At 44.5% G+C, this 24,716-nt stretch overlaps 1 protein-coding gene across 3 annotated transcripts; it reads left to right on the plus strand.

Annotated features, from left to right (window-relative positions):
* On the plus strand, positions 1–23,632 carry LOC139347934 (bromo adjacent homology domain-containing 1 protein). Of its 3 annotated transcripts, none has more exons than XM_070987809.1 (7): positions 1–742; positions 16,040–17,824; positions 18,615–18,973; positions 19,277–19,436; positions 19,572–19,651; positions 20,811–20,902; positions 21,280–23,632. In XM_070987809.1, the coding sequence occupies exons 2-7, from the start codon at positions 16,060–16,062 to the stop codon at positions 21,467–21,469; spliced, it is 2,646 nt and encodes an 881-aa protein (XP_070843910.1). In that variant the 5' UTR covers positions 1–742; positions 16,040–16,059; the 3' UTR covers positions 21,470–23,632. The 3 variants fall into 3 exon arrangements, with proteins under 3 accessions (XP_070843910.1, XP_070843911.1, XP_070843912.1); XM_070987810.1 differs by lacking the exon at positions 1–742 and adding an exon at positions 9,457–9,806; XM_070987811.1 differs by lacking the exon at positions 1–742 and adding an exon at positions 10,678–10,730.
* Positions 23,633–24,716: the final 1,084 nt, after the last annotated feature.

Genomic DNA, 24,716 nt, shown 5'->3' on the forward strand with positions numbered 1-24,716 from the left:
ACATGCTTCAGCACAGAAGTAGGATGAGGATGTTCTTGCTCTTGTCGCTGCTCTTGTTATGTAAAGCGCATTTGTTTCTTAAATAGCGCGCGAGCTTCAGACGAAGCCTGGAGAGACTTTTGCTGTGGATTTCTTCACTTTGTGTGGCAGGAGGAGGAGGAGGAGGAGGAGGAGGGGGTCGCGCCCGGCCCACCTCCCCCCAGTCTGTCAGCGCTGCAGTCAGTCAGTCATGTTGAGCTGCTAGTTGTTGTTCAGCAGCAACACACCGACTGGTGCGCAAACTGAAAGCTGCGTACAGCGTTCATGCCAAGTGGCGGATATAAGCGACGTGTGTGTGCGTGTGTGCGGGATCTCCAGCAGCAGCAGCAGCAGCAGCAGCACTCCAGGTCTGCTGGCGTCGGAGGAGTGGATGGGATAGGAAGAGGGGAAAAAAACATCCTGAGCAAAAGCCTGCTTGTCTCGGAAAGGAGTGTTACCTCTGCTTGCGAGAGGAGAGTTGTTTGCTCCGTCTCTTCTCTCTCTCTCTCTCTTTATAAAGGGGTTCTCTCGGGGAGGAGTGGCGGAACATCGGCGACATTGGTGTTTATTTCCTCTAGTTGAGCTGCATCGAGTCGGACGAGGCTGACTTGTCTTCCTCCCTCACTGTATGGTCTCACCTAGTCGTTTGGAAAACAAGGTGCCCTGACTGGCTCCTCACTGGAAAGCAGACGAGATAGTGGCTGCCACACGGAGCTACGGCGCGGTAAGTAGCGGCTGCTCCACATTATCTCCCCTTTCTTTTTTTGTGTTGTTATTGAGGCGGAGCAGGGGGAGCGTGGCCAGATCTGCTCTTTTGTGCACGCTTTTTAGTCATGTCTGGAGGACGTTGCAGGGGCAGATAATGGCCATGATGATGAAGGAGATTCCCAGGGAGTGGTACTCTGTCGGACTGGCCGTGCAATGTGTGTTATCATAGCCCCCCTCCTTCCTCACCCCCACCCCCTCCTCGCTACCTCCACCTCCACCAGCAACAGCCACCGAAGTGTAATTCCAAAGCCATAATAGTGCTTTGTCCGCGGTATAGACTGACACAAGGTCAGCGATACGGTGGCAGAAGCGAGTGAGCTCACTAGTGTTATGATCGACTGGACGGATGTGTGTGTGTGCAAACTTTATGGGGTATACAGCTGTGGCATTTCTTGGGGGTTTAATTTGCTGTGTAGCCTTTCACTGGCTACTTTGGGTCGAGTGAAAATGAACAGATCAGCCACTGTAGACTGACAGATGGAGTCACGTCTATCGGTGTAATTCGGCCTGTTGCCCCGCGCAGGTAAATGCCATCGCCATTAGCCCACATCGCAGTTTTCCAATTAGGTCCTAGAAGGTAATGAGCTCATGAGGGATGATGCCGTGATGACATCATAAACAAACCACCCGAGGCTCGTGCTGTCAGCGAGTGGTCTTCACCGCAGGCGCTGCTGAGAGCCGATGGAGGAGGAAGTGGCAGCACGAGGGCTTCAAGAATCAGGGTGGGATTCTTTCATCAGTTCTTCTGAGTTTGTAATGAAACACGGACCTCTGTGTGACATCAGTCAAGTGCAATACTTCAGCGCTTTAATAGCAGCCCATTGAACTACACAGCTGACCACCCTATATGTATGAGGAATACATGGGTGGTGACAAATCCCTGTTTGTGCATAAACTGACTGGAATCCAGAAATCCGATAGGCCTCCTCTTGATTTTGGTCTTTATTTGAACTCTGTGCATTGATTATGCACAGGGGTGCGCATAACTTTTTACTCAGATGAGTACCAGGAGATGGTGATACATAGCAAGTATAAATAAATGCAGTCTTCTTGGCATCTTCCTCACTGTCATCTGCTTCAGCTTCCTGCATGGTAGATGAAGAAGATGCACCTCCCAGTCCCTGGTTGAGTCTGTGATTGGCTGTCTCTACCCACAGGCCAGCAGCTGGCTTTGGGTCAAATGTCTCTGTGGTCATCTTCTGCAGCTGACTGTGCATCAGGGCTGTGAGATGAGTATGTGAAAGGCAAGATCTGTGCTTTCTTTTGTTATGTTGAGATGTGTGAATCCCCTTTCACATGCTCCACTGTTCAAAGGCGGTGTAAGAGACAATTTAAACACTTTGCTGATGTTATACAGGTTATGCACAGAGAACGCTGCCAAGCATTTTCCTGCTCAGTTGAAGTGCACGACCTCTTACTGTGGAGTCTCTGTCAAGTTGCAAGTTGGCCTCATGCTTCTGAAGAATGGTGCACATCGTCGTGTTGCCAAAACTGTGGAGGTCTTGCATTTCCTGGGGCCAAGTTGAAGGATCAAAAATTTAACAATGATCACATGACCTGAGGCAGTCGTATCTGATTTCAAACTCTTCGGTTAAACCCCTGAATAAAATCTGTCTTGTTCCTGTCAGCATCAGCATTAGAAACAGTGCGTGTCCTGTAGGGGCCCTCACCCTCAAGCATGTCAACGTTTCCTTCTGAAACCTGTTGGATCTGCTGTTCAATTTGTTGCCAGAGTCAAGCGTGTCGGCCAGAAAACACTGAAAACACTCTGTTCAGACATGCTGCAGGTCACTGTTATCACTCGCAGCCAGTTACATTTCAATGGATGGCAATAGTCTTGATATTTTCAACAGTTTTCCAGCCCCCCAATGCTGACCATCTGAATGCTTGCTTTTAATACTGAGAGTGCATTGCACACCCATGTTTAAATATTCAATCAGCCGTGGTGGAAGAAAAGCACCAATACAACAGCGCGAACAAGTAAAAGTACTGCAATCAAACGTCTATGTATGTACAGAAGTATTGGCAGCAAAATGTATTTAAAGTATCACAAATAAAAGAACTCTGTAGTACTTTTATTTTATATTCAGTTATTAAATGTATCAGTGCAGAAGTGATCTTTGCTTTTCCATTTTCAACACTCATGCAACACTGCTGAACTAATGAATCAGTTAAGTTCATTTAACTGGCTTAAATTGATTCACAGTGTATTAACTAGCTGTCAGATAAATAGATAAAAAATTTCTCCCTGAAATGTAGTGGAGCAGGAGTATAGAGTAGAATAGAAATACTCAAGTACCGTTTTGAAGTACATGTACAGGACTACAGTGTTCATGTAAGTGTACTAAGTTTAGAAACTGAAAAATTAAATAACAAAAATGACAATGGTAAACAATAAAATGTTGGCCTAATGTCAGTGGATGTGTGGATTCTCCTTACAGGAGACGTTCCTCTCATCTCGGCCTCGTTCTGTCTATGTTTTAATCAGCGTTCTTCACCTGCAGCCACCTTTTCTGTAATGCTCTCTCTGGATCACACAGTGAGAAATGCCCTGCTTCTCTTCATGCATTGTAAATGAAAAAGCTGATCTCCCAGGCCACTCTTTGACACACCAGTTTATTGTAGTTGAACATTAATCTTTTGGAGTTTCTTCAGCAGACTCATACCTCACCACACAGCACCTCTTTACCACATTCCCTCTCTGATCCAACAGGCCGCGCCCCACCTCACTAAACCATCATAAATGTCATAAAACTCAATATAGAAGTGCTATAATGACTCACACCTAGATCCTTCATTAAATAGCCATGCAGGCCTAATAACTGAGCCATTACTGTAAAGGCAATCCACAGTGAATTATCAATGGGCCTCTGCCAACATACAAATCTAACGCTTAAATCATCAATGAAATACGGCCACTGGAATCATTTTTGGATTAGTGGCACATTTTGAATATTAAAATGGTCTTCACTCATTTTATTCCACAGCTGTGTATCATTATTCATTTGTGTGAATCATTTACAATATTCTGACCTTACCTTTATTCTCTACAGTGTACAACAGAAATACTCAGTATTGATAAGACACCACAAACTCGCCCCCCACTCATGGCACTTTACTTTTGTTCAATTTTGTATTTTGCATTTCTGTTTTATGCCACTTCATAGTCCTACTGCACTACATTTTGAAGTGGAAATATTGTACTTTTCACTCCACTACATTTATCTGGCAGCTGCATTTTCTAGTTACTTTAAAAAAAAAGTTAAGACATTGAAAAACATATGATGCGGTACAAGATACAGTACAAAACTCTTTACAGGAACGCAGTGTCTTAGGCCCCTCCTCACTGACACAGATGATTTAATTTGAATGATGTTTTGAGGCCCAAAGAGGTAAAATGATGAAATGTTTCACAAGCAAGCAAAGATAAGAGATGGAATCAGAAAAATGACTATAAATCTGCACAGCAGAACTTTCCTCCCTCATTAATCATCTTCATGACACCTGATATTTATCTTGTGACTCCTTGTGTGGGGGGGCCTGACCCGTAGATTAACTGTATATAAAGCAGTTGAGCTCCACACTTCTTCCACTACTGCAGTTTGGTGTAATGTACTGTATTTTATCGTTGAGCTGATATTTATGCTGAATGATACTACATGATAAACTCTATTGCACCGTTCACCCCTAACTTACTTGGTTTTTCCTTTGCCTGGAATGCGACAAAGATATACATGATGACTCCTTTTGAAATTGTCTGAAATGTAAGTGTAAGTCTCATGATCAAGACCTGTTTGAATGCCTATAAATTTCATGTAACACTTGCTCAAATGTTTTGTGCCTCCGTGTGTGTTTACACTGGTTGTCATTTGAGCGGTTCCGTACAGGAGCACCTTCCGATGACGAGTGAGATTAATGTCACGGTTGCTTGGTTTCATTAGAAGAGGCTTGTTTATGTTCGCTCGCTGTCATTGTCCTGAGGAGACCCTGCACCCATACGCCAGGTTTACACATCTGCTGGACTGATTTCTGCCCCGTTGGTGCCTCACAGTTTACCCACGTCTGTAGCAAAAGCTAGCCCGAGCAGACCTTTTGAAGAACATAAAATCTTACTCTGTCCTCTCATGGCGATGTATTTCATAATTAACACATCGTGGCGCTTTAAGTAGAAGCTGTACCCTGATCATGGAATTCATTTTCAACTGCCTGCCATACTGTTTGTCCACAGTCACTCTCATGCTTTCTGAGTTTGAAACGGGCAAGAAATGTTGAACAACTGAATGGAGGATATTAGCTGAAGTGTGTGTCGCCCTTTAAGGTCAGCCTGAGTGTGTGCACCGAGGTTCGCTTTCTGAAATCCATCCACGACTGTGGCCGTCTCTGCTTTTCTGTAAGAAACCAGGAAAAAAAAACTTTCTTCACACACTTTACTTACAGGATAATCTCAGTAAAGAATCCGATAGTATATACAAATGAGTCGAACATAATAGGAATGGCCAGGAGTTAATAAATCAGCGTCTGTCATAGCACACAGAGGCAAGTAATCTTGTGCTTTTGACTCTCAGCATAATCATTCTGTTTTTTTTAAAGAGGCATTAAAGTGAATTATATTATATCTTTTTAATTAACACCAAGTAAACCGATTTTTTCAAATGTTTTAATGAATGTGTAGAGTGTGTCTGCTTGAAATTCAAATGACAGTTGTAACAGCTGCAGGTAGTGAAGCTCACTTTCTCTCTGACTGTTAGAGAATATGTTAAAGTGAATCACTGGAATGAGCAAACTAAAGCCGCGGCTTTAAAGTGATGCTTCTCACAAAGTCTGTCTCTTCAGCATGAAACGTTCAACCCCTGGAGACTTGAAAGGTGGCTGTAAAGCACAGTCGTTTGCTCCTTCACAGAGAACCAAAGATTCACTGTTATTATAATTGATTCCATCATATCAAGAGTGTAAAAAAAACATCCACATAAGCTTCTCCAACAATTCCTGCAGCGTAATCATTATCATCCAAACAGTCGCGCTGTGTTGTGCTGCCTTGTTTGTTTGAGTTGCGTTGTAGCTGGTTGGGTCCCGGCCCTGTCACTCAAACAGCTGAAGTCTGCAAACTCTGTAGTCACATCACATCATTTAAATAGTAGCTAGCTGATTAGCTATTTTGCAGCAATTCATTAACAGGTGAGACCAGATACAAGCAAACTATGTATAGCTCCTTGTAAATTAATAAATTCTATGTGTTAATATTGGAGTTTATTTAGATTTATGTACCAGTGATGGAGGATTTGCAGCCATACAACCCTCATTCCACAAAAGTTAGGACATTATGTGAAACAGAAATAAAATAGAATGTGATTATTTGCTAATCCTTTTTGTCATATACTCAATTAAAAACAGCAGAGAGAGAATATAATGTTTCGCCTCATTAGCTTTACAGATTTTTGTAAATATCTGCTTATTCTGAATTTGAACATGTTTCAAACAAATCGGGCCAAGAGTAACAAAAGACTGGGAAAGAGGTTCTGGTGAATTTGGTTGTTTGTGGTTGCAGTCTTAAGGAAGTGAGTGCTGCGTGTTTTTGTTTCATGTGAAAGAAGCATGCTGAAGGAAGTATCCGACTGTGTGGTGTCAGATGTTGACCAGCTTGTAATCTGCCTTCAGTCTGGCAGTGGACAGGTCGCACTTGATTAACTGCCTGTATTAAACACCATCAGTTGTAGGTCTGGGATGGTTCATGAACCTCAAGTTAAACACACGACCTCCACGCTCTCACCCTTTTCAGCACCACAACTTCTTGCGCTGACATTAGCATTGGATGGTAAATCATGAATCTGCTGAAAACACGCTGAGCATGAGGATGCACAGCAAAGGCCTCTCTGTCTTTCTGCTGTTCGCATCATGAATGTAATGTAGCCTACACGAGGCCAAGCTGGCCACAGTCAGCCATTATTTGCTACTCATAAGATGGAATTTAAATGAAAAAGAAAAGGATTTCTCCGTCAGTGATCCAGCCTATTTTACACCTAGAAACGAATTAACACACAGCAGTTTATTTCTTAGGTTTCCAGCTCAGGCAGAGAAGTGCTCTCACATCCACAGGTGGAGGCTGAAAATGTAAATTGCTCCCTAAGACAAACAATAAGTGATTAGTTTTTAATGTAACAGTAGAGCTGATTGGATCAGCATCACTACAAAGATGAGGTATTGATTATTTGACACCACACAATGTGACAATCAGTCGAGCTGCTTTCCCACAGCACAGAAGGGCTCGGCCTGTAATCTCCAAACTCACCTTTGAAGAGCGTAGATTGATGTAATGACTGTGTATTCAAGTCATCCATTGAGCTAAGTGTGTAATTCAGCTGTTAAAGCTTTTCAGACTTTCAGCACAGGTTCTTGCCATTAAAAAAAAGTCTGCGGTTTGGATTAGGTAGCAAAGTGGCTGCTTTCATTGATGGCAGATTACATAACATCTGATAAAATAAAATAAAAAAACAAACTCTGGAGTCTGAGTGCAAGAAAGACACAGCAGTGAATGCTTTGTACATGCCAGATACAATTAAAACCAATAGACCTAATGCATTTTTTTTGTAATAAATAAGAGTTTTAAAGTCCTAAAAACAGTTTTGACAAGCAGGGGGATCAAGAATCTGGTAGTTACAGGTTTTTCTCAAATGTCTACTGAACAGTGAACACTGGTGGCAGATTGTGTGCAAGAGATGTTTAGGTGGGGTAAACTACACCCTGCTATTTCAGATGCCATTTTTGTGGCCATAATGACAGATGAGATAAAGAAATGGGCAACTGTTGAGTTTCAGATGTCAGTAGTAAGTAATTTATTTCTTTCAATTAACACATATAGCCTATAATGTGTCAGATCAGTGCCATTCACTGACAACAGACAGGAGCTTGAGTGATGAAATCTGAGGTACACAATTCCACTTAGAGCTTTTCAATAAAGCTTTAAGTAGCTTATTGCAATATTACATTGTTACTCAGAGGCAGGGGCAGTGGAGACATTTTGGCAATACTGCATTAGACGCAAGCAACACCTCCAACCTGTCCATCCTGTGAGATCCACACTGACCTACAGCTCCACCCTGCAGCTGCCTCCTCTTACTCAGATGAAGACATGCTTAATCAAAATCAATCAAAATGTTCCAATTAGTGGGAATTGGCACCTTATTGATAAGCTCTTACGACTGGATAACCTCTTCACTGCAGATCCTGCCTCAGTTTGTTGAGGAAGGCAGTTTGAGCTCTGCCCTCAACAGGAAGTATGTAACATGTAATGGATTACATTCTCACAAACTGGAGTAATCTGTCCAACAGGGCTGCGTGTCTGTGCTCAGTGTGGAGAGCTGGATTGTAAGTACTCTGCGGGTTTACTGTTCTGAGGTACTGCCACTTTAGCTGAGTGTTTCCATTTTCTGCTTTACACTTCTACTCTGTTACACTTAAGAGGGAAACATTGTACTTTTTGTTTAAATACATTTATTTGACAGTTATAGTTAGCAGTTACTTTGCAGGTTATGATAAATATACAAATTCTATGGAAGGCCGTAGCTGTAATTGAGGACACTGAGGTCACGTCCTTTTACTATTTACTCTGGAAAGTTGAGGTTTTTACATTCTACCATGAATAATTGACACAATATGGGCATTTTTCAGGTAGATTAAACTGAATATATTCATACGTGACTAATTTGACAAAGTGTAGGGATTCAGAATATCCCCACTGGGGTTTTATCAGCTGTGTCAGGAAGGCCTTGAAACAGCATTTAGAGGAAATTTAAATAGACAAAATATAAACTGATGAGTCAAATTGGACTCCATATCATTTTAGAGATGTTAGAGCTTGTGTTGGGTTGCAAGATTTCCCTGAAGTTTCCCCACTGTGGGACTAATAAAGGTGTATCTTATCTTATACTTCTAAAACCCTGATATTGAGTGTATTAGATACGATTAAACTACCTAAAGGTGACTACATGAGTTAGCAGAATTAGCTCCACAGCTTATGCTTAAGTAGTATAAAGTATTTTTAATACCTAAGTGCATTTTGCTGGTAATAAATTATTTGAATGCAGGACTTTTGTGTCAAGTATTATTTATAGTGTGAAGTTACTACTTTGAGTTATATAAAGAGTATAAATACTCAATGCACAGTGGAGTTATCTTATGGTTTCTTCGACCATGTTGAACACATGCCCAAGCCCTAATAAAGATAATATACATAAATAAGGATATTAATTCGCCGTTTTTCTTTTAGTTATTTAAAGATTTTAACCCTTTAAAGCACACCAGACACTCGCATGCAGCTCAGGGTGACCATGAACTGGCTTTAAAGCGACTTTTGGGTGGGTTTGCTCTTATTGACATCCCGTAACTCATCCGAACTTGGCGACATGGGAAGCGTTTAAAGCCTGGCGCGCGCCACATGGCACGCTGTTGATATGCTTTTAAAGGCCTTCCTCCACGTTCACCTCTCACATGGATGCCTCGCGACGTCTTTTAACTGTCTTGGCGGTTGACTGGTCGCGGTTTGGTCACGACAGATGACAGGGTGAGGCTGTCTGTCGTCGTAGTCGGGGGTGGGTGGCTGCTGGTGTGGGGGGGCAGTAACATCCATCGCCCATGATGTAGCGCCGTGTTTTAATACAGTGGACGCAAGTTACCTCGGATACCGCAAATATTTAGTTTCTTCCACCCGCTTCACCATAAACAGCTGTTTGGCCGTCATTGGCGGACGCGGGTGTCAAGCGAGCCCGGTCCGTGTGGCAATTGGTTCAGATTAAGTTTTCTGCAAATCGGTGGAAGCCCAACCAGGAAGAGCTCACACGTCTCGCAGGCAGCGCCACCGACCGTCCTCTCTCCACTCCTCCCCAGCTCTCCCAGTTTACGGAGCTCTGCCATCGCACCAGTCCGGCGTCCTTCTCTCTCTCCCCCCCGCTCCCCCTCCTCCTCTTCTACCCGCAGATTTGTTCGACGGTTCCCCCGGCAGGCAGGAGGAAGCGTGTCGGCGAGCCGTAAGTTACCACCTCTTCATTTTTTTTTAAATTTTTTTTGGGGGGGTTCTGCTATTTCGCCTTGAATGTTTGAAGTTGTTCCGACTGGCCAGCCGTCCAGAGAGGAGCGCAGAACCCATTTTTCGCTTCGTGCACCAGAAGCGATACGCGGGGCTGCTGCTACGTGCCATAGCCTCCCAGGTCTCCACCAGGACCGGGATCTGAACAGCCACCGCGTCGGTAAAGAGGAATCCGGTTAGAAAATGTGATCAGGAGGGGTGACTGCCCTTTATTTTGCTTGGTGTGTGTGTGTGTGTGTGTATGTGTGTGTGTGCGCATTCGGGTAGCCCCCCCCCCCCCCCCCCTCTCCACAGCCCATATTTAGAGCCTGAGTGGCTACTTCAGATGGGCAAGCTACGTCGAGCTGTACTGTATCCCATCACACTGGATCCCTCGGCCACTGGATGTGTATATTTACACATGTAGTGTGTATTAAGCTATGCATGTATGCAAAGCTTCCTCGTCAGCTCATCTCAGCGGATGGTGTGTTGGAGATCAAGCTCAAGGCTGCGGTGCAAGTCTTGGGCGAAAGCAAAACAAAACAAAAAGGCAGCGAGCTAATGTTTGACATTCTTGCGGTCTTCTATCTCTTCTGGATCGACCCCAGCGTCTCCCGCCGTGCCTGTCACCAGCTGTGGCGTGGAAAATGTAAAATAAGAGCCTTGTCAATCTGATCCGACGGGGCCACGTTACCCTGCTGCTTATTTATTTTTGATGTGTGTGGTGTTTGTTGTTTGCTCTACCTGGAAGTTGAAGGGAGAAACCTTTAACAGCCGAGTGGACGAGGTATTAATTAGAGGTGAGATGCTGGTGGATGGTGGTTGGGGCAGGCTCAGCCAGTGTTACCAAGGCATCTGCAGCAGAGATGGAGTTGTTTTCTGCAAGGTGTGTTGCATGTTGCTTATTGGTTGGATAACGTGGTGCTTTGAGGACCTTTTTGGCTTGTGACGCCTTGATATGGTGCCGCTTTCGACCTTTTATTTGAAGTTGTAAGAGTGGAGATGCATGGTGAGCAGTTCTGTGATTGAGTGGTTTGTCCTCCTCTGATCTGTCTTCTTCGGAGAAGTTCAGAGGCTTGATGAGGTGTTCAGTGTTTGACGGGGAAAATCAGCAAATGAGGGACTGTATGGAAATGATAGAGAGGGGGCGGGGGTCAGAAAAAGGGGAAAGTTGTGTGTTTTTTAATTACTGCTCAAGGGAGGGTGGTGTGTATTTGTTGGGAGATCAGGGGACGGTTCAACCTTGTCTCATTTCACTCATCCTTCGTTCACGCTGCTGCAAAAATACTGCAAAGTCCATCAGAACCAAGAGATTTGGCACCTGGGCCCGGTGCACTCCTTTAGGGGCCGTAATGGGTCTAATTGTGTAGCCGCTTTGCATGAGAGCTGGATTTTCACTGTATTGTTGTTTGCCATAGATCTATTACTTTGAGATATAGAGGTCAGGGTATTGCAGTTATTTTGCGAGTTGGGGGGATCCAAAGAAAATATTAATAACCATATGAAGGGCCTTGGTTTTTGTATGAAATGAAATGGATGATTCAGCCCACCTCCACACTGTAGGAACGTTCATACCGTCCCTTATAGAAAGAAAAAAGTCACACTTTATTTTAACTCTCCTATACAGCATTTTTAAGCAGTATATAAACAAGTAATATTTTATCTTGTTGTTTAGAAGGACATTCTTCTAAGTGTTTATGGTTGCCTTTGTTAGCAGCTGTGTATATTCATCACTGGGCCATAAACAGCTGATGATAACACAGTATAACATAGTTCTAATAACAAATAAAAATGCCTTCAGTAGTGTTAAATGCATTTATAGCTTTAAACCTGCTGTACATGTATAGGCACGTGTATGGACATAGATATCCTGTAATTGTTCTTCATTATTAAACCATAACCTGCAAAGGATTTATTACCCTGAAAGGGCAACTTAAAGTAAAGTGAAGCCGTGCAGTCAAATTCAGATCATTCACAGAAAATGTGTTTAAAACTACCGAAGACATACCGTCATATGTGTTTGATCAGAACTGTGTTCACAACAGTTTCATGAGGAGTTATAGTTACAGCGTAAAGACACACTTAGTGTCCTTCTGTCTGTTTACAGCGACATTATAGTGTGCCATAAACAACTTATTGATTGTTCATATACACATGCCAGTTAAAGCGTTGCCATAAAGATGATCAATTATCTTTAACAGACTTTGTTCTCTTTTATCCATGTCATAATTTACTCACATGCTCTGGTGATTGGCTGTGTGATATGTGGTGTCTTTTTATAGCATGCTCATAGTTGAATTTGGAGGACAGTGCACGGTGGTTGCTTTAGCTGTACCTGCAGCATACAAAAAGATGAGAGGAGTGTGTAGATAATTATTGAACTGCTTTGGTCTATATGCATGTCCTGATTCAGTTGGATTGTTATTTACACTCATCTGGGCCGCTGTCTTACACACATTGTCTCCAGAGTCTTGGGAGATCCTGCAAGTCTTATCATAAAAAAAGTATCCCGGCGTGCGCGGCGTTTGATGCTCTGAAAGGAGCTGATGATCTGTTTTCTAACCAATTAGAAACAGAGCGTGGGGGCATTGATCTTCCCGTAAATGTGAGATTACTTCCTGAGGATCACTGGGCCTAACTGTGTTTAAAGAGCCAAATTGCCGTTTGGCCAGAACGCTGCCACATGAGATAATACCTCACAGGTTATTTCCGCCACTGTTTCCCCACCTACACTTCTCAGCAGTGACCGACAACCGCTGCTGGAAAATCATGATGAAAGTTATCATTAGCACACAAACACGGACGCTGATGGTTGAGGTAATTTAGATTATTCATCTGACAGATTGTGGGAGGGAATTTCTACAGTTTTTCTTGAATTCCTCTGAATTTTTGGCATTCTGGTATTGAATTTCAGTCTCAGTTGGCAAGGTCACCAACGCACAACAGATGACATCTCGTCTGAGAAGCGCAGCCTGGAGTTAGCTGTCCTGTGACGAGGCAAAGAGTGAGGGATGTGTCATCTGATGTTGTCATTCATTAATGTCTTCCCATTTTTTCTGAGAGGATCACAAAAAGGTTGCATAGTTTTTTTTTTGTGTGTTTCAAGGTGTCAAAACTTTTTGCTGTTCTTAAATAAGTGTTTTCTGAGGTGGAGGATAATAAAGAAGTTCTGTTAGATACCACAACACTATGGAAATAGGTTATAGTTCAGGGAGTTATGCTTAAGCTTAATTAACCCTAGAGCTAAACGCGTATTGGCTATTACCAGGATCACTCTGACATTTCAGTCTTGGACTGCATTCACGCTGCACAAGCCCAGTCAGATTGGGGCAGACAAAATCAAACATGTTTGAAAAATCTTGTCGGGCTTTGACTGTAAGTGAGTGGTTAGATGGGCCAAAATCTCCAGTCATGAATGAGTTCACGCTACGGGGAAATCTGCCTCAGCCACCAAGCCTCTCTGTGCCTCACGCAGCCGTGCTAGTCTGAACAGATGCCCTGGCCTGGAAGTGTTCAACCACTGCTCCACCAGGCTACAAAGGAAGGAATCTCTGTCTGTCCGTGTGTGTGTTTGTGTGTGTGCGCCCTTTAAATTTCTTGACAATCGTTTGTCCGATCAGTTAAAGCGTTTGCTGTATTTAGAGTATTTTCACTGCTTCACCTTGCTGACAGACAGCCCTTTCTGAAGCCGTTATATCACTCTCTCCAAAGCCACCAGACTCTTTTGACAAAAACAGTAATTTTACCTTACAAAACACAGGAGCTGCTGGTTTGCTGCTGCCTCGATGAGTTAGTCTGTTTGCGTAATTGCGTGACTTCGGGCAATCTCAACTATTTCTTTAAAATGCAGAAGTCACAAAATCACAGAAACCAGCTAAACGATCGAGGCAGAAGTGGATCAGCAAGTCCCGTTTTCTGCGAGGTAAAATTATTATTTTTGTCAAAGGAGTCTGGTGGATTTGAACAGAGCATAGATGGATATAACAGTTTAAGTTCTCCATCGGAAAAAGCTGTCTGAAGGCAAGGTAAAGCAGTGGAAATATTCTGAATGTAGCAGACTCAAACTGATATTGATTTTTTTTTTGGGGGGGGGGGGGTGGCCCTTCTTTAGGAGGCTAAAATGCATTTTGTTCCTGCCACCATCTACAGCAGTTCATCGCTGGCACTCCTGCTGCTTCTCAAAACTGGGATCATGTTAACCACCATCTCCTGTTGATAATACACTCTTAAAAAAACCCTAATCTGCCCCTTATACAAAAAAAGAAGATTTTTTTTTATTTCTGGTGTATTCCAATATTATTTTGTTGTTCATTATTTTTTAAAAAGGGAAGGACACATGGTGGCTCATGCATTTGTCTAAAACTTTGGGTCTGGAGCTGCTGCATCTAGAGCTGGGTGGCCTCTTCGGCTCTGCAGGTCGGTGATATTGAGAAAGCTGCAAGAAGCATGTGGAGGCCAAGCAATCAGCCCAGCCGACAATGAATAAGAAAATGTTTAAAAGCTTACTGCGATAAGACCTGAGGAGATGCTTTTTCTGGTGGTAAACCCATAGTGATGCGATTGATGTAAGACCTATCTAGAGAAATGAAAACTCTGAATTCACAAGGTCAGCCTCTTTCCACTGTTTAACATGACAAAAATAGAGAGACTTACTGTTAATGTGCATGTCAAAATCCAAGAAAGGAGTGAGAGAACAACACATGATATATAACAGGCATCTCAAAGGCCACAGAATTTAACAATGCAAGCAGACATGTATGAGAAAAAGCAGTTTTTTACACACAGTATGAGGTTGGAAAAATCACCCAAATTAACATCATAAGCCAGCAAGAATCTGTACAGTGAAAAAAATAATAATAAAAAAATTAGCATGTATGTAGTTCCTCTTTTAGGGGAAATTCATTAACTGATTATTAGCTAATTATGAGAAGTAATGGGGTAGGACAAGAGGCTCGAGTGAGCTGGGAAAGAAAAACCCTCCATTTACAAAAGCAAAGCTGAATGAAGGGAGAGGTGTAATAGTATTTTCTGCAGGATTTCCTTTTTTTTAATTGCATCTTAGTCTTCTCATGAGGCAAATCTTTATGACCCAAGCTGCAGTATAGAAATACACTGCTTTACCTTTTCCCTAAACACTGAGGAAAAGTCATGCTCCGTTCATGGCCATTCATTAGAAATCAGTTGCTCTAACATATGGAGTTCATGAGTCATTGTTTGCTTGTAGTTGTTGCAATTTCACAATGAGCTCAGGGAGTGTTTTTACAAATGTTCCCCTGCTACTAGTTTGTTGTAAATTGAGTTTAATTGCTAAATGGTTTTACAATGAGCTTAGGGGGCACAGTATGTGTTATAGATGCATGCACCAGATTCCCGTTCTCTACATAATGTGGGCATTTAGACATTGGTTTTAGCCAGTAAATTCACCTGGTTTACATACTGTTGGCATTTAGCTGGCTTGTTTGTTTGTCTTATTTTCCTCAGTTGAGCTTAATATTATAGTCGGGCCTTTTTGTCATTTTTCCTTTCAGAATAAACATTCAGACTAAACAATTGGCCTTAACAAGCTGTTATTTGCAGGCTTTGTGCACACAAGGTGATAAGGCAAAGAGCGCAGTGAATGAATGACAGAGTGCATCAATTTCCTCTATGCTGCATAAAACACACACACACCGGCTGTAATGACAGGATCTCAAACAGGCGTGTAAGAGCTGGATCTCGCCATATGATCAAATACATTCACAAAACCATACAGCTGAATTTACTCATCATCAAGTGTCTCTATGCATCATCGGTTGTTGTTTTGTTTAAATGTGAACTGAAGGCTCTTGTAAGATAATCAATGTCTTTGTGCTCTCGTTGGCTGTTTGTTTGAAGTAAGGTCCCTATATGCTCCAAAATACACCTCGCACCACAGTGTGTGCCCTGATCAGTCAGCATGGCCCAGACTGTGGCGCCTGCTGATCTGAACGTCTTCTGTGTGATTATACGAAACAAAAGTTATAAAGCTGTTATGAGGTGTTCAACATGTTTAGAGCTGAACCAGCTCTCTGTGGACCCAATTAAAAGCTTTGTTTGTAAGTAACGTCGACTACTGTATAGATCACTGGTTGTTGTTCTGTCGATTGTGAGCGCTGTAAGCACATGGTGAAACTAGGACAAACTAATTTTTACCACTTGTCGGTCTCTTATCTCTAGGCCCTGTGGAGAAGCATGTGATGACTCACGCAAGGCAGAAGGGATCCCTCAGGCACAGCGACGGCAGTGCTGATTGGTGGGACAACTGCCCTCTTTGGCCACATGGTGGCACTATGGGCGGCGCCCAGCCTGAGCGCTCACTGCGATTCGGGAGGACAAAGAAAATAAGTGAGGTCTTCAAACAAAGGAAAGACCCGGCAAAGAGGATGAGTGACAAGAGAGGGAGGACTGAAAAGTCACATCAGAGCAGAAAGCTCAACCGGAGGCGTGACAAGAAACGGGACAGGAAGTTGTATCCTTTGCGAGGGAGGGGTGGGGTTTCAGATGGGGAGGGGCTCAGCTGCCACGTCCTCCTTACGCGTTTGGAGGAAAGCATCCATGAAGAGGAAAGTTCTGAAGAAGGGGAGCAAAAGGATGCACGCCGACATCCGTCTCTCAAACCCAAACCTAAAAAAGGGAAAGGCCGTGAACGAAAACAGGAAAAGTCATTACCAAAAACCAAATCAAAGTCAAACCGCCCTCGTCATGGTGAGTGTATTCACGTCCCACAACCTCGCAAGCGCAGGCTGGCCTCTCTCAATGCTGAGGCGGTGAACAGCCTGCTGCTTGAAAGAGCTACTGACCCTCAGCCGGCAGTCAAACAGGCCAGGAGACAGGAAGAGCCCACGAATGGAGGGATATCCCTGGATGCAGATTCAACCAGGAGTGGTGTCCCTGGAGCTCTGAGGGCTTCACGAGGGAACATCGGTAAAGCCTCCCTGTCTCACAAACTTGAACTGTGCCAAAGCTCCAAGCCGGTCAAGAAGGCCAAAGCCAAACGAGAGGAGAGCAGGGGGATGAGTCAGGAGAGCCTGGATGCCCCCGCCCCCAGAAGATTAGCTGGACTCAACGCTGCAGCCCTGCTGAAGTTAACCAGCTCCTCCGCAACCAGTAAACAGAGAGTGAAGGCTGCACCCACAGCTACTGTCACATCAGACTGCAAGGCTCCTGCGGCGGCCTCAACCCCAAAACACCACTCCAGAGTCAAACACAAGGGGCGCTCACAAAAGCAGAAGGGGAAAAAGGTGGCCCCGCTGCACAGTGGCTGCACAGCCTGCAAGAAGAAGGCGGACTTTGAGCCCAAAGTGGAGTGGGAGACCGGCAGCTGCACCCATCGACTGACCAAACCGGGCTACCAGTCACGCAGCATGATAGCGTACCCGCTAAAGCAAGTGAAGGAAGAGCAGCTGGAGACTGAACTGAGCCCGTACTACTGCTGTCCCCCTGAGGGCTCAGTGGAATACTGCCACCGCTTGGCCTTTTTCCTGGGCCAGCAGCCCTACGGAGAGTCAGACGATCAACCACTTAACTCAGCCATGCCCCCTGTGAAGCGTGAGTGCCTCGTAACCTCACCGTCCCTGACGCATTCCCACCCGCACACCGCCCTGACCCTCAGCCCCCACCCCTGCCTCTGCACGGCTGACCACTGCTTCTCCAGCTACTATGTTCACATCGCCCACCCGACACACACTGGAACAACGTCAGCGAGCCTGGCCCCGCAACCTCTGAACTTTACACCCTCCAGTTTATGCCATAATAGGATGACTGGCCCTAAGCTGCTGGGTCCACGGATGTCTCACCCCTCTGGGCTGCCTCACCCCGCCTACTGCAACTCGGTGGCATCGCCCTGTTTCGGAGACACCTGCGGGATCAGTGGCTACACTTACAGAGCCATGCCTCCTGTCACCAGCAGGGGTTGTTCTTTCAGCACAGGATGCACTGGATGCACGCACAGCATCAAAACAGGTGAGTGGAAAATGGACATAGTTGAATAGCTCATTCAAAACCCAGACAGTTACTGAAGGAGGCAATGAAGTAAATAGTCAATCGCACATTAACCAGCAATTTCTCCACTGATGGCAGCTTCATTCTTCATGGCACTTCTTGGTATTGATGCAGCTGTCATAATGAAAGAAGGCATTATCCTGATGTTATATCTGGATCAGGTTATTACAGAAAAAGCTAGAGAGTCCTTTGTTGTTAAATGTGTGCCTCAGGCTAGTTGTGTGCCCCTACAAGTGTGAACATTTCTGCTTTTTGTTGTCTTTATTTGTTGGCTTTGAAAGTGTCCACAGCTTGAGGCTCCTGAATTAGATATTTCTCGATAAGGAGCTCTGGGCTCATGTGTAATGTTTTCCATAACAATTGGGTCATATCAAGTTTGATCATTAAGATAAAGGAAGCAGGTTGTGTTTACATGGATTTACAGTGGAACCATGCAAGCTGCTCATTTTAAAGTTCATGTAACTTTTACTGAAGAGCAGCATCTGAACCTGATACTTAAAGTTTGCTAATATTAGCTGCCAATAGCTTCTGGTCATACGAGACCGAGTCAGGCTGTAGCAGCAAAACGCCTGAGTGTGTTGAACTGAACAAAAGTGCGTTTTATTGCTTATGAATGAAACATTTCATCAGCAAGAGAAAGATTTATTTTGCTTGCAAGAGTTACGTCGTCTAGCTTCAAGTGCAGACTTGATCTGTTTTGCTTACTTGCGGTATTATTTAAAAGTGTGACTTTCACCCTTTGCTTTTCCAGAGGGTTACTCCTCCCCTCAGGGTGACCACAGCCCCTCCCTTCTGGTTCCCCCCTCCCTGCCCATGTCCAGCTGCCCTCTGTCCAGCGTGCCCACTTCCACCCAGACTAAACCCCACCTGCTGACCCCCCTGTCGGGGCGAGACCAGCCCCAGGCCAGGTTAAAGCTGGCCAGAGAATGCTCACAGAGCACCAAGCCCTCCAACGGCTCCCTGCCCGTGGGCCGCACACGGCTGCCCCAGAAACAGCCGTCACCCTTACCGAGCCTCAGCAGCGCCAAACAAAAGAGAATCAGCCGCAGACGTGCCACCAACGGCTGGCGGCCTGTTGGAATACCTGCAGAGAGGGAGGTCTTCATTGCGGTAGGTTATTTGTGAGTGCATCTCTGAGTAGTGAGCGGGAGATTAGAGAGCTGCTTCTCTCTCTGGTGAGACTTTTTCTCCTGTATTGCACTACCTGATAATACCCTGCCACTGGAAACCTTAGCATCCATGCAGCTGCCTGGCAGAACGGAAAAAAAAAAAAAAAAAAAAAGCTCTTGGGGGGAGAGATAATTGTGTTTTGACCACATAGCTTCACATGGCAGATCCCTTTTTGTCTTTATAATGAGAATTATATCTGCCCTTGTCGGTGTGTGTGCCTTCATGTGCATTTGTGTGTCTCAGGGAGAGGATGAGACGGCCCTGCGGCAGTGTTATGAAGGAGTCGAGAGGGACGGTGAAGTGATACGAGTCAGAGACACTGTGCTGCTACGATCAGGCCCCAGGAAGAAATCCCTCCCATACGTTGCCAAGATATCAGCACTGTGGGAGGACCCCAAAACAGGTAAAGAAGAGGAGGAGGGAGAGATGGGGAATAGATATGGAGGTTTGTGTGCATGGATGGATGGAGGAAGGGACATATGGCCAAGACTGTTATCCTGTGTGTGTGTGTGTGTGTGTGTGTGTGTTTCCTCCTCAGGAGAGCTGATGATGAGTCTTTTCTGGTACTACCGACCTGAGCACACCCAGGGAGGCCGAGATCCCAGCACACACTGTGAGGTGAGGCTCTGTTTAATGTGCCCCCTGGTTAAACCAAGCTTTGCAGGGAGACAGTAACAGCGTCCCCTCTTTAAAGCAAGCCACTGAGGTACATGTGATGTCATATTTATTGGACGACATCCAGCGAAAACAGTTTTATATGATTATTTTAATGAGCATACAATTATTTAATCAGTGCTATCCAGTTTTTTTATGGAGCACCAATGTGTTCAGTATTAGATAAACTGTCATGGGGAAAAGTGAAATAAAAACAGACTAAAGTCTTTTATTGTGAAAAGAAGCCAGATGTAAAACCATTTTAAATAAGTTGAATTTGAACAATTTATCAGATTATTTCACGTTTTCATGGTTTAACACTATATTTTGCCTGTATATGTTCATACAGTCACATATCTTATAGTGTCATTGAACTTAATATTGAACTTGTACAGCATATCCAGGCAATGGCAGCCCCACCATACTGAGCTCATTTTCAGTTCATTTACTCAAAATATGGTGACATTTATTGTTGCTGTTGCTTATGTAATGTTTTAGAAACAGCTGAAAGTTGTACCAGAAATACGAGAAGATCTGTTTGAATGTAGGAGGAACGATTAATTCCTTAAATCCAGGGGAGTGCTGTCATTCGCATCACATATTTATGGGTGCTCCATAATAGAAATGTCGTCATTATCAGTTATTTGTTCATTAGAAGTAAGCGATAATGCATAACGAGGTCTGGATATATGAAGACAACCTCGCCTCTGTGCACGCAGCGAGACAGTCGCTGCTGCTGGAGACGTCAGTGTTTGTCTCAGCGGCCCAGAAACGGTTGGTAGTTGTTTAGCTCTTTGGTGTAACCACAGCACCAACATGATGATATCTCTGCCACCTCAGTGTTGCACAAACAAAGAGTAAGAGAAGAGAGCAATTTCACTGTTAGAAAGTGCACACAGTGAAACGCCGATCGTGTTTCTCCTCACAATGGATGTCTAGCATGAGCTGAGGCGGGCAGGATTTTTTGTGTGTGCGGTGGCCCAAACACAGAGGCCCAATCCTACTGCACATGAGCAAGTCCTGTGCTCGCATTCGAAAAGTGTTGTCATTTCTTCAGTCCTCAGCCAGCGCAGTAGAACACGCTCGTGTCGATGTGACATTGGTACTCCCACTGTGGTTTCAGAATGAGATTTTCGCCTCTCGGCATCAGGATGAAAATAGTGTGGCCTGCATAGAAGACAGATGCTACGTTCTCCCACTAGCCCAGTACTGTAGGTGAGTATACACACACACACACACACACACACTCACCTCAGTGATTATCGTTAGCAGGAAGTCTTTTTGAAAGGTTTGGAGTCGTTCCTTTTAATCAACACCTCAGCTTTGTGAGATATGTGGAAGTCTGATTTCTGACTTTCTTATCGCACATCGGTGACACCGCAGCTGATAATGAATTCCTGAGAACACCAGGCCGTGCACTTCTGCTTTGACATCATTTCCAAATATCTGTGTCGAGTTCGGCTGCTTGTTACCGTCAAACAAAAGCACAGTAGCTTGAAGATGCATTTGATCTGTGCTCGATTTCTCCGCGGATAGAGGAGAGAGTATCACCTTTTGATTTTTCCCCTCCGTGTGTGCGTGTGTCTGGGTAGATTTTGTGCCTTGGTGAAGCGGCGTGCTGAAGGCGCTCCACCTGGCAGCGCCAGCATGGTGCCCTGCCGCCCTGACTTCGCCCCCCCTTCCCACCGCTGTGTGCCCACAGACGTCGACCCCGAGCTGGTGTATCTCTGCAGGCACGTCTACGACTTCCGCTACGGACGCATCCTGAAGAACCTGCAGTAGAGGGTGGAGGGGGTGACGCACCCATGAATAAATCATCACGTGGCTCCCCCTCCAGCACAGAGGTGGGGGGTTGCTGAAGGACCAGACACCCCTGTCTTTTCTGCTGGGGGTGCTCACGATCAGAGGGAAGGAGGATGGTGGGGTAGGGCTGGTTTTTGGAGAGAACAGATGAAGCAAAAAGTGTTTGTGACACATAATGAAGCACAGATCCCTTTAGTTGACTACAGAGGGGTTACAGCGCGATAGATGAGTCCATCTCAGTCCTTTTGGAAGAGCCAGGGAGGGAGAGTTCATTCATCAGCTTGGAATTTTCAGCCTCCACAACACTGGGAGGTCGCACGGAGGCTCGCGTGCCCTTGCCTGCCAGGAACACCAGACTGAACTGGGCTACTGTCAGGTCCACGTTTCCCTCAAAGCATCTTAGCACAACAATCACGTTTGTTCCATTTGTAAGCTGGTGGCTCAGGAATGGTCCGGCGCTAAGGTGCTTCCCGCGGAACACAAGCCTGCACTGTCAGCCCAATGTTAACGGTGTTCAGCCAGCCAGGGTGAAGGAGCAGCTAATGGAGAGTGTCGTCTTATTTCTCCTGATTTGAGTTCGTCTCACTCGTGCGTGTGTGTGCGTATGTGTGAAAGTAGAGAGTGGGAGAGCGAGTGTTGTCAGTGTGGATAAATGGATAAATGTGGGTATGTGTGGTGTTTTTTTAGGAGGCTTTCAGGCAATCAAACCAAACAAGCAGCTTTAGAGGAAGCGTAGCTCTCTCTCCTCCCTCGTCCGCTCTCCCGTGTGCCACGCTGACAGATACATTTTCATCTCACGCGACGCTCCGCGCAAACGAAATATACTGTACCTGAAGGGGGTGCGTGAGACAGATCTCTCTCTGCCAAGCTCCGCTCGAGAGCAGGGCCTCTTTAACTGCGGGTCAGGACGCTCAAACTGATTTTATTAGTGAAAACACACGTGACAGAAGAGGGTGGATTTCCAAACTCACTCTCATGTCAGCCACAGCTCTGGCTTGAAGAAGCCTCGCTGTCCAGAGGTCCTTCAAGTGTCAGAGAGAGACGAGGCGCTCCCGAGCCCCGTGAAGGCTTATCAAGATGAGGGCCATGGGTCAGTGTTTTGTCATTGTTTTTCCTGATATTTTTCACCTTTGCTGTTCCCTGTGACTTGCCTTATGACTTGCAGGTAGAGCTTTAGGCAGCTAGTCTCACCACGTACAACTCGGTAAAAGCGGTAAGACGTGTGTACTGTAACCCACAAGAAAAAGGATTTTGTCGCCGATCGACTGTCTCACAGCTGTGACTTTATCACTGGACAGAATGCACTGGTTCAGGGCTGCAGCTAATGGCTACTTTCATTGTCGATTAATCGTTTGGTCAATGAAAAGCGACAAAATCATGAAAAAACACCCCTGTATGCTTTCCCGCCGCACGAGATGACGTCTTCAGTTGTCTTGTTTTGTTCAACCAACTGTCGCAAAGGCAAAGATAAAAAGATATTGTGTCATATGAACTTTCAGTCAGTGGACAGATGAGTGAGTGGAATCATGGTCACAGCTGTGCATTGGTCAGAAACACAGTGCGCTCCTCTCGTCGTTGGTCTGCTGGCCTCTAGCTGCTCGCGTCGCAGTGTCTGCTCTGCCCGTTCTGACTCTACATCCACACCAATTTTTCTCCTCCTCCTCCTCCCCCTGAAGACAAACCAAAGGATGTCACACAAGCCACAGTCCCCGTCTCCTCCATGCACTTCTTCTCCTGGTCAGCACTTCTGCCCTCCCTCCCTTATTATATTGCACTAATCCATTCCTCAATTACAACAAAAGTGTGTTACTCTTTTTTCTTTTTTTTTGGGTTCCAGCTACTAATCTCTTACTGGGGGGTGAACATACTGTGTATCATTTATGTGTGTGTGAGTGTGTGTGTGCATGTGTGTGTGTGTGCGTGTGTGTGTGTGTGTGTGCTTCATAGAGAAGGAACCAGTAAGGCTGTCATGGCTGCTTGTGTCAGTGTAAGCTGTATATTTCTATTCTTTCACCAGTAGAGGAGTCGGCCAGCGTTTTCGTCGTGTTACTGATGCACAACCTGTTCAGTCCCATGGAATATATACAGTACACATCTGTATTACTAGAGTCATTCCATTTGATTTTCCAGTCAGCTCTGACATACTTATATGTCATATGACAACAAATATACAGTCTCTCTCTCTCTCTCTCTCTCTCTCTCTCTCTCTCTCTCTCTCTCTCTCTCTCTATATATATATATATATATATATCTATATATATATATATAGATATAGATATATATATAGGCTGTATATTTTTATGTGTATCCACACTGTTAATGTGATTAGATGGAGGCCTGACGCGCTGTGTGGACAAACAGCACCATGTTAGATGTGTATTTGGATTAAAGGCGCGGGCGTGTGTGTGTGTGGGGGGAGGGGGGAGGATGTGTGGGAGGGGGTTTGATACTTAATTGAGTTGTGGTGGGTTTCATGCCACACTCATTCATTGCCTTTAAACCTGCAAGTGTTGTACTGTCACTCAGAAAATGAGTAGTGTCGGAGTGTGTGTACCTTTTTAAGAATATAAAGAGTACCCGATAGCTTTCCCCCTGTTCTTCAGCATTGGATAAGCCGGAAAACGTTGTCAGCACTCTAAAGCCATCTTTAACCTTTTCTCTATTTGAGCAGCATGACTCCTGACCCGAAACTAATCTAAACCTGATCATTGGGTTTTTCTTTATTTCTATTAACGCCCAGATTCTTCAAAGAGGTAATATATATTCTCCTACTTTACAATTTCTCCTTAGTAAGAATATTTTATTATGTCAATTTCCTATGATGGCATATGCAATATATTTTTAGACTTACTATTTTTGGAAAAAGATCTTAACAAATCAAAAAAGAATATGCATTATTTTTATTTTGTTTCAAATTGAGTTTTAAATCATCGCAGCGTTAATTGAGATTTTACCAAATGAAAGAAAGAGGAGAATGAAGGGACTTGATGCCGTCATGTGACCTGAGGTTGTGGATAACAGGCAGTGAGAAACTCCCTTCTTAGCGATTTTTAATGAAGTGTACATATCTGAACCCAGGAAGCACCGGGCACTCTTTAAACAAGCAGACAGCCAATGCACAGTGTAGTATTTTTGCAAGATCTGTAATAATTATATTTAAAGTAAGAAAAAATATTTAAATGGAGTACACAATACAATATATTAAGATTTCAATTTAACTTATTTG

The sequence above is a fragment of the Chaetodon trifascialis genome, chromosome 19 (assembly GCF_039877785.1).
Source record: "Chaetodon trifascialis isolate fChaTrf1 chromosome 19, fChaTrf1.hap1, whole genome shotgun sequence".
Lineage (NCBI taxonomy): Eukaryota > Metazoa > Chordata > Actinopteri > Chaetodontiformes > Chaetodontidae > Chaetodon > Chaetodon trifascialis.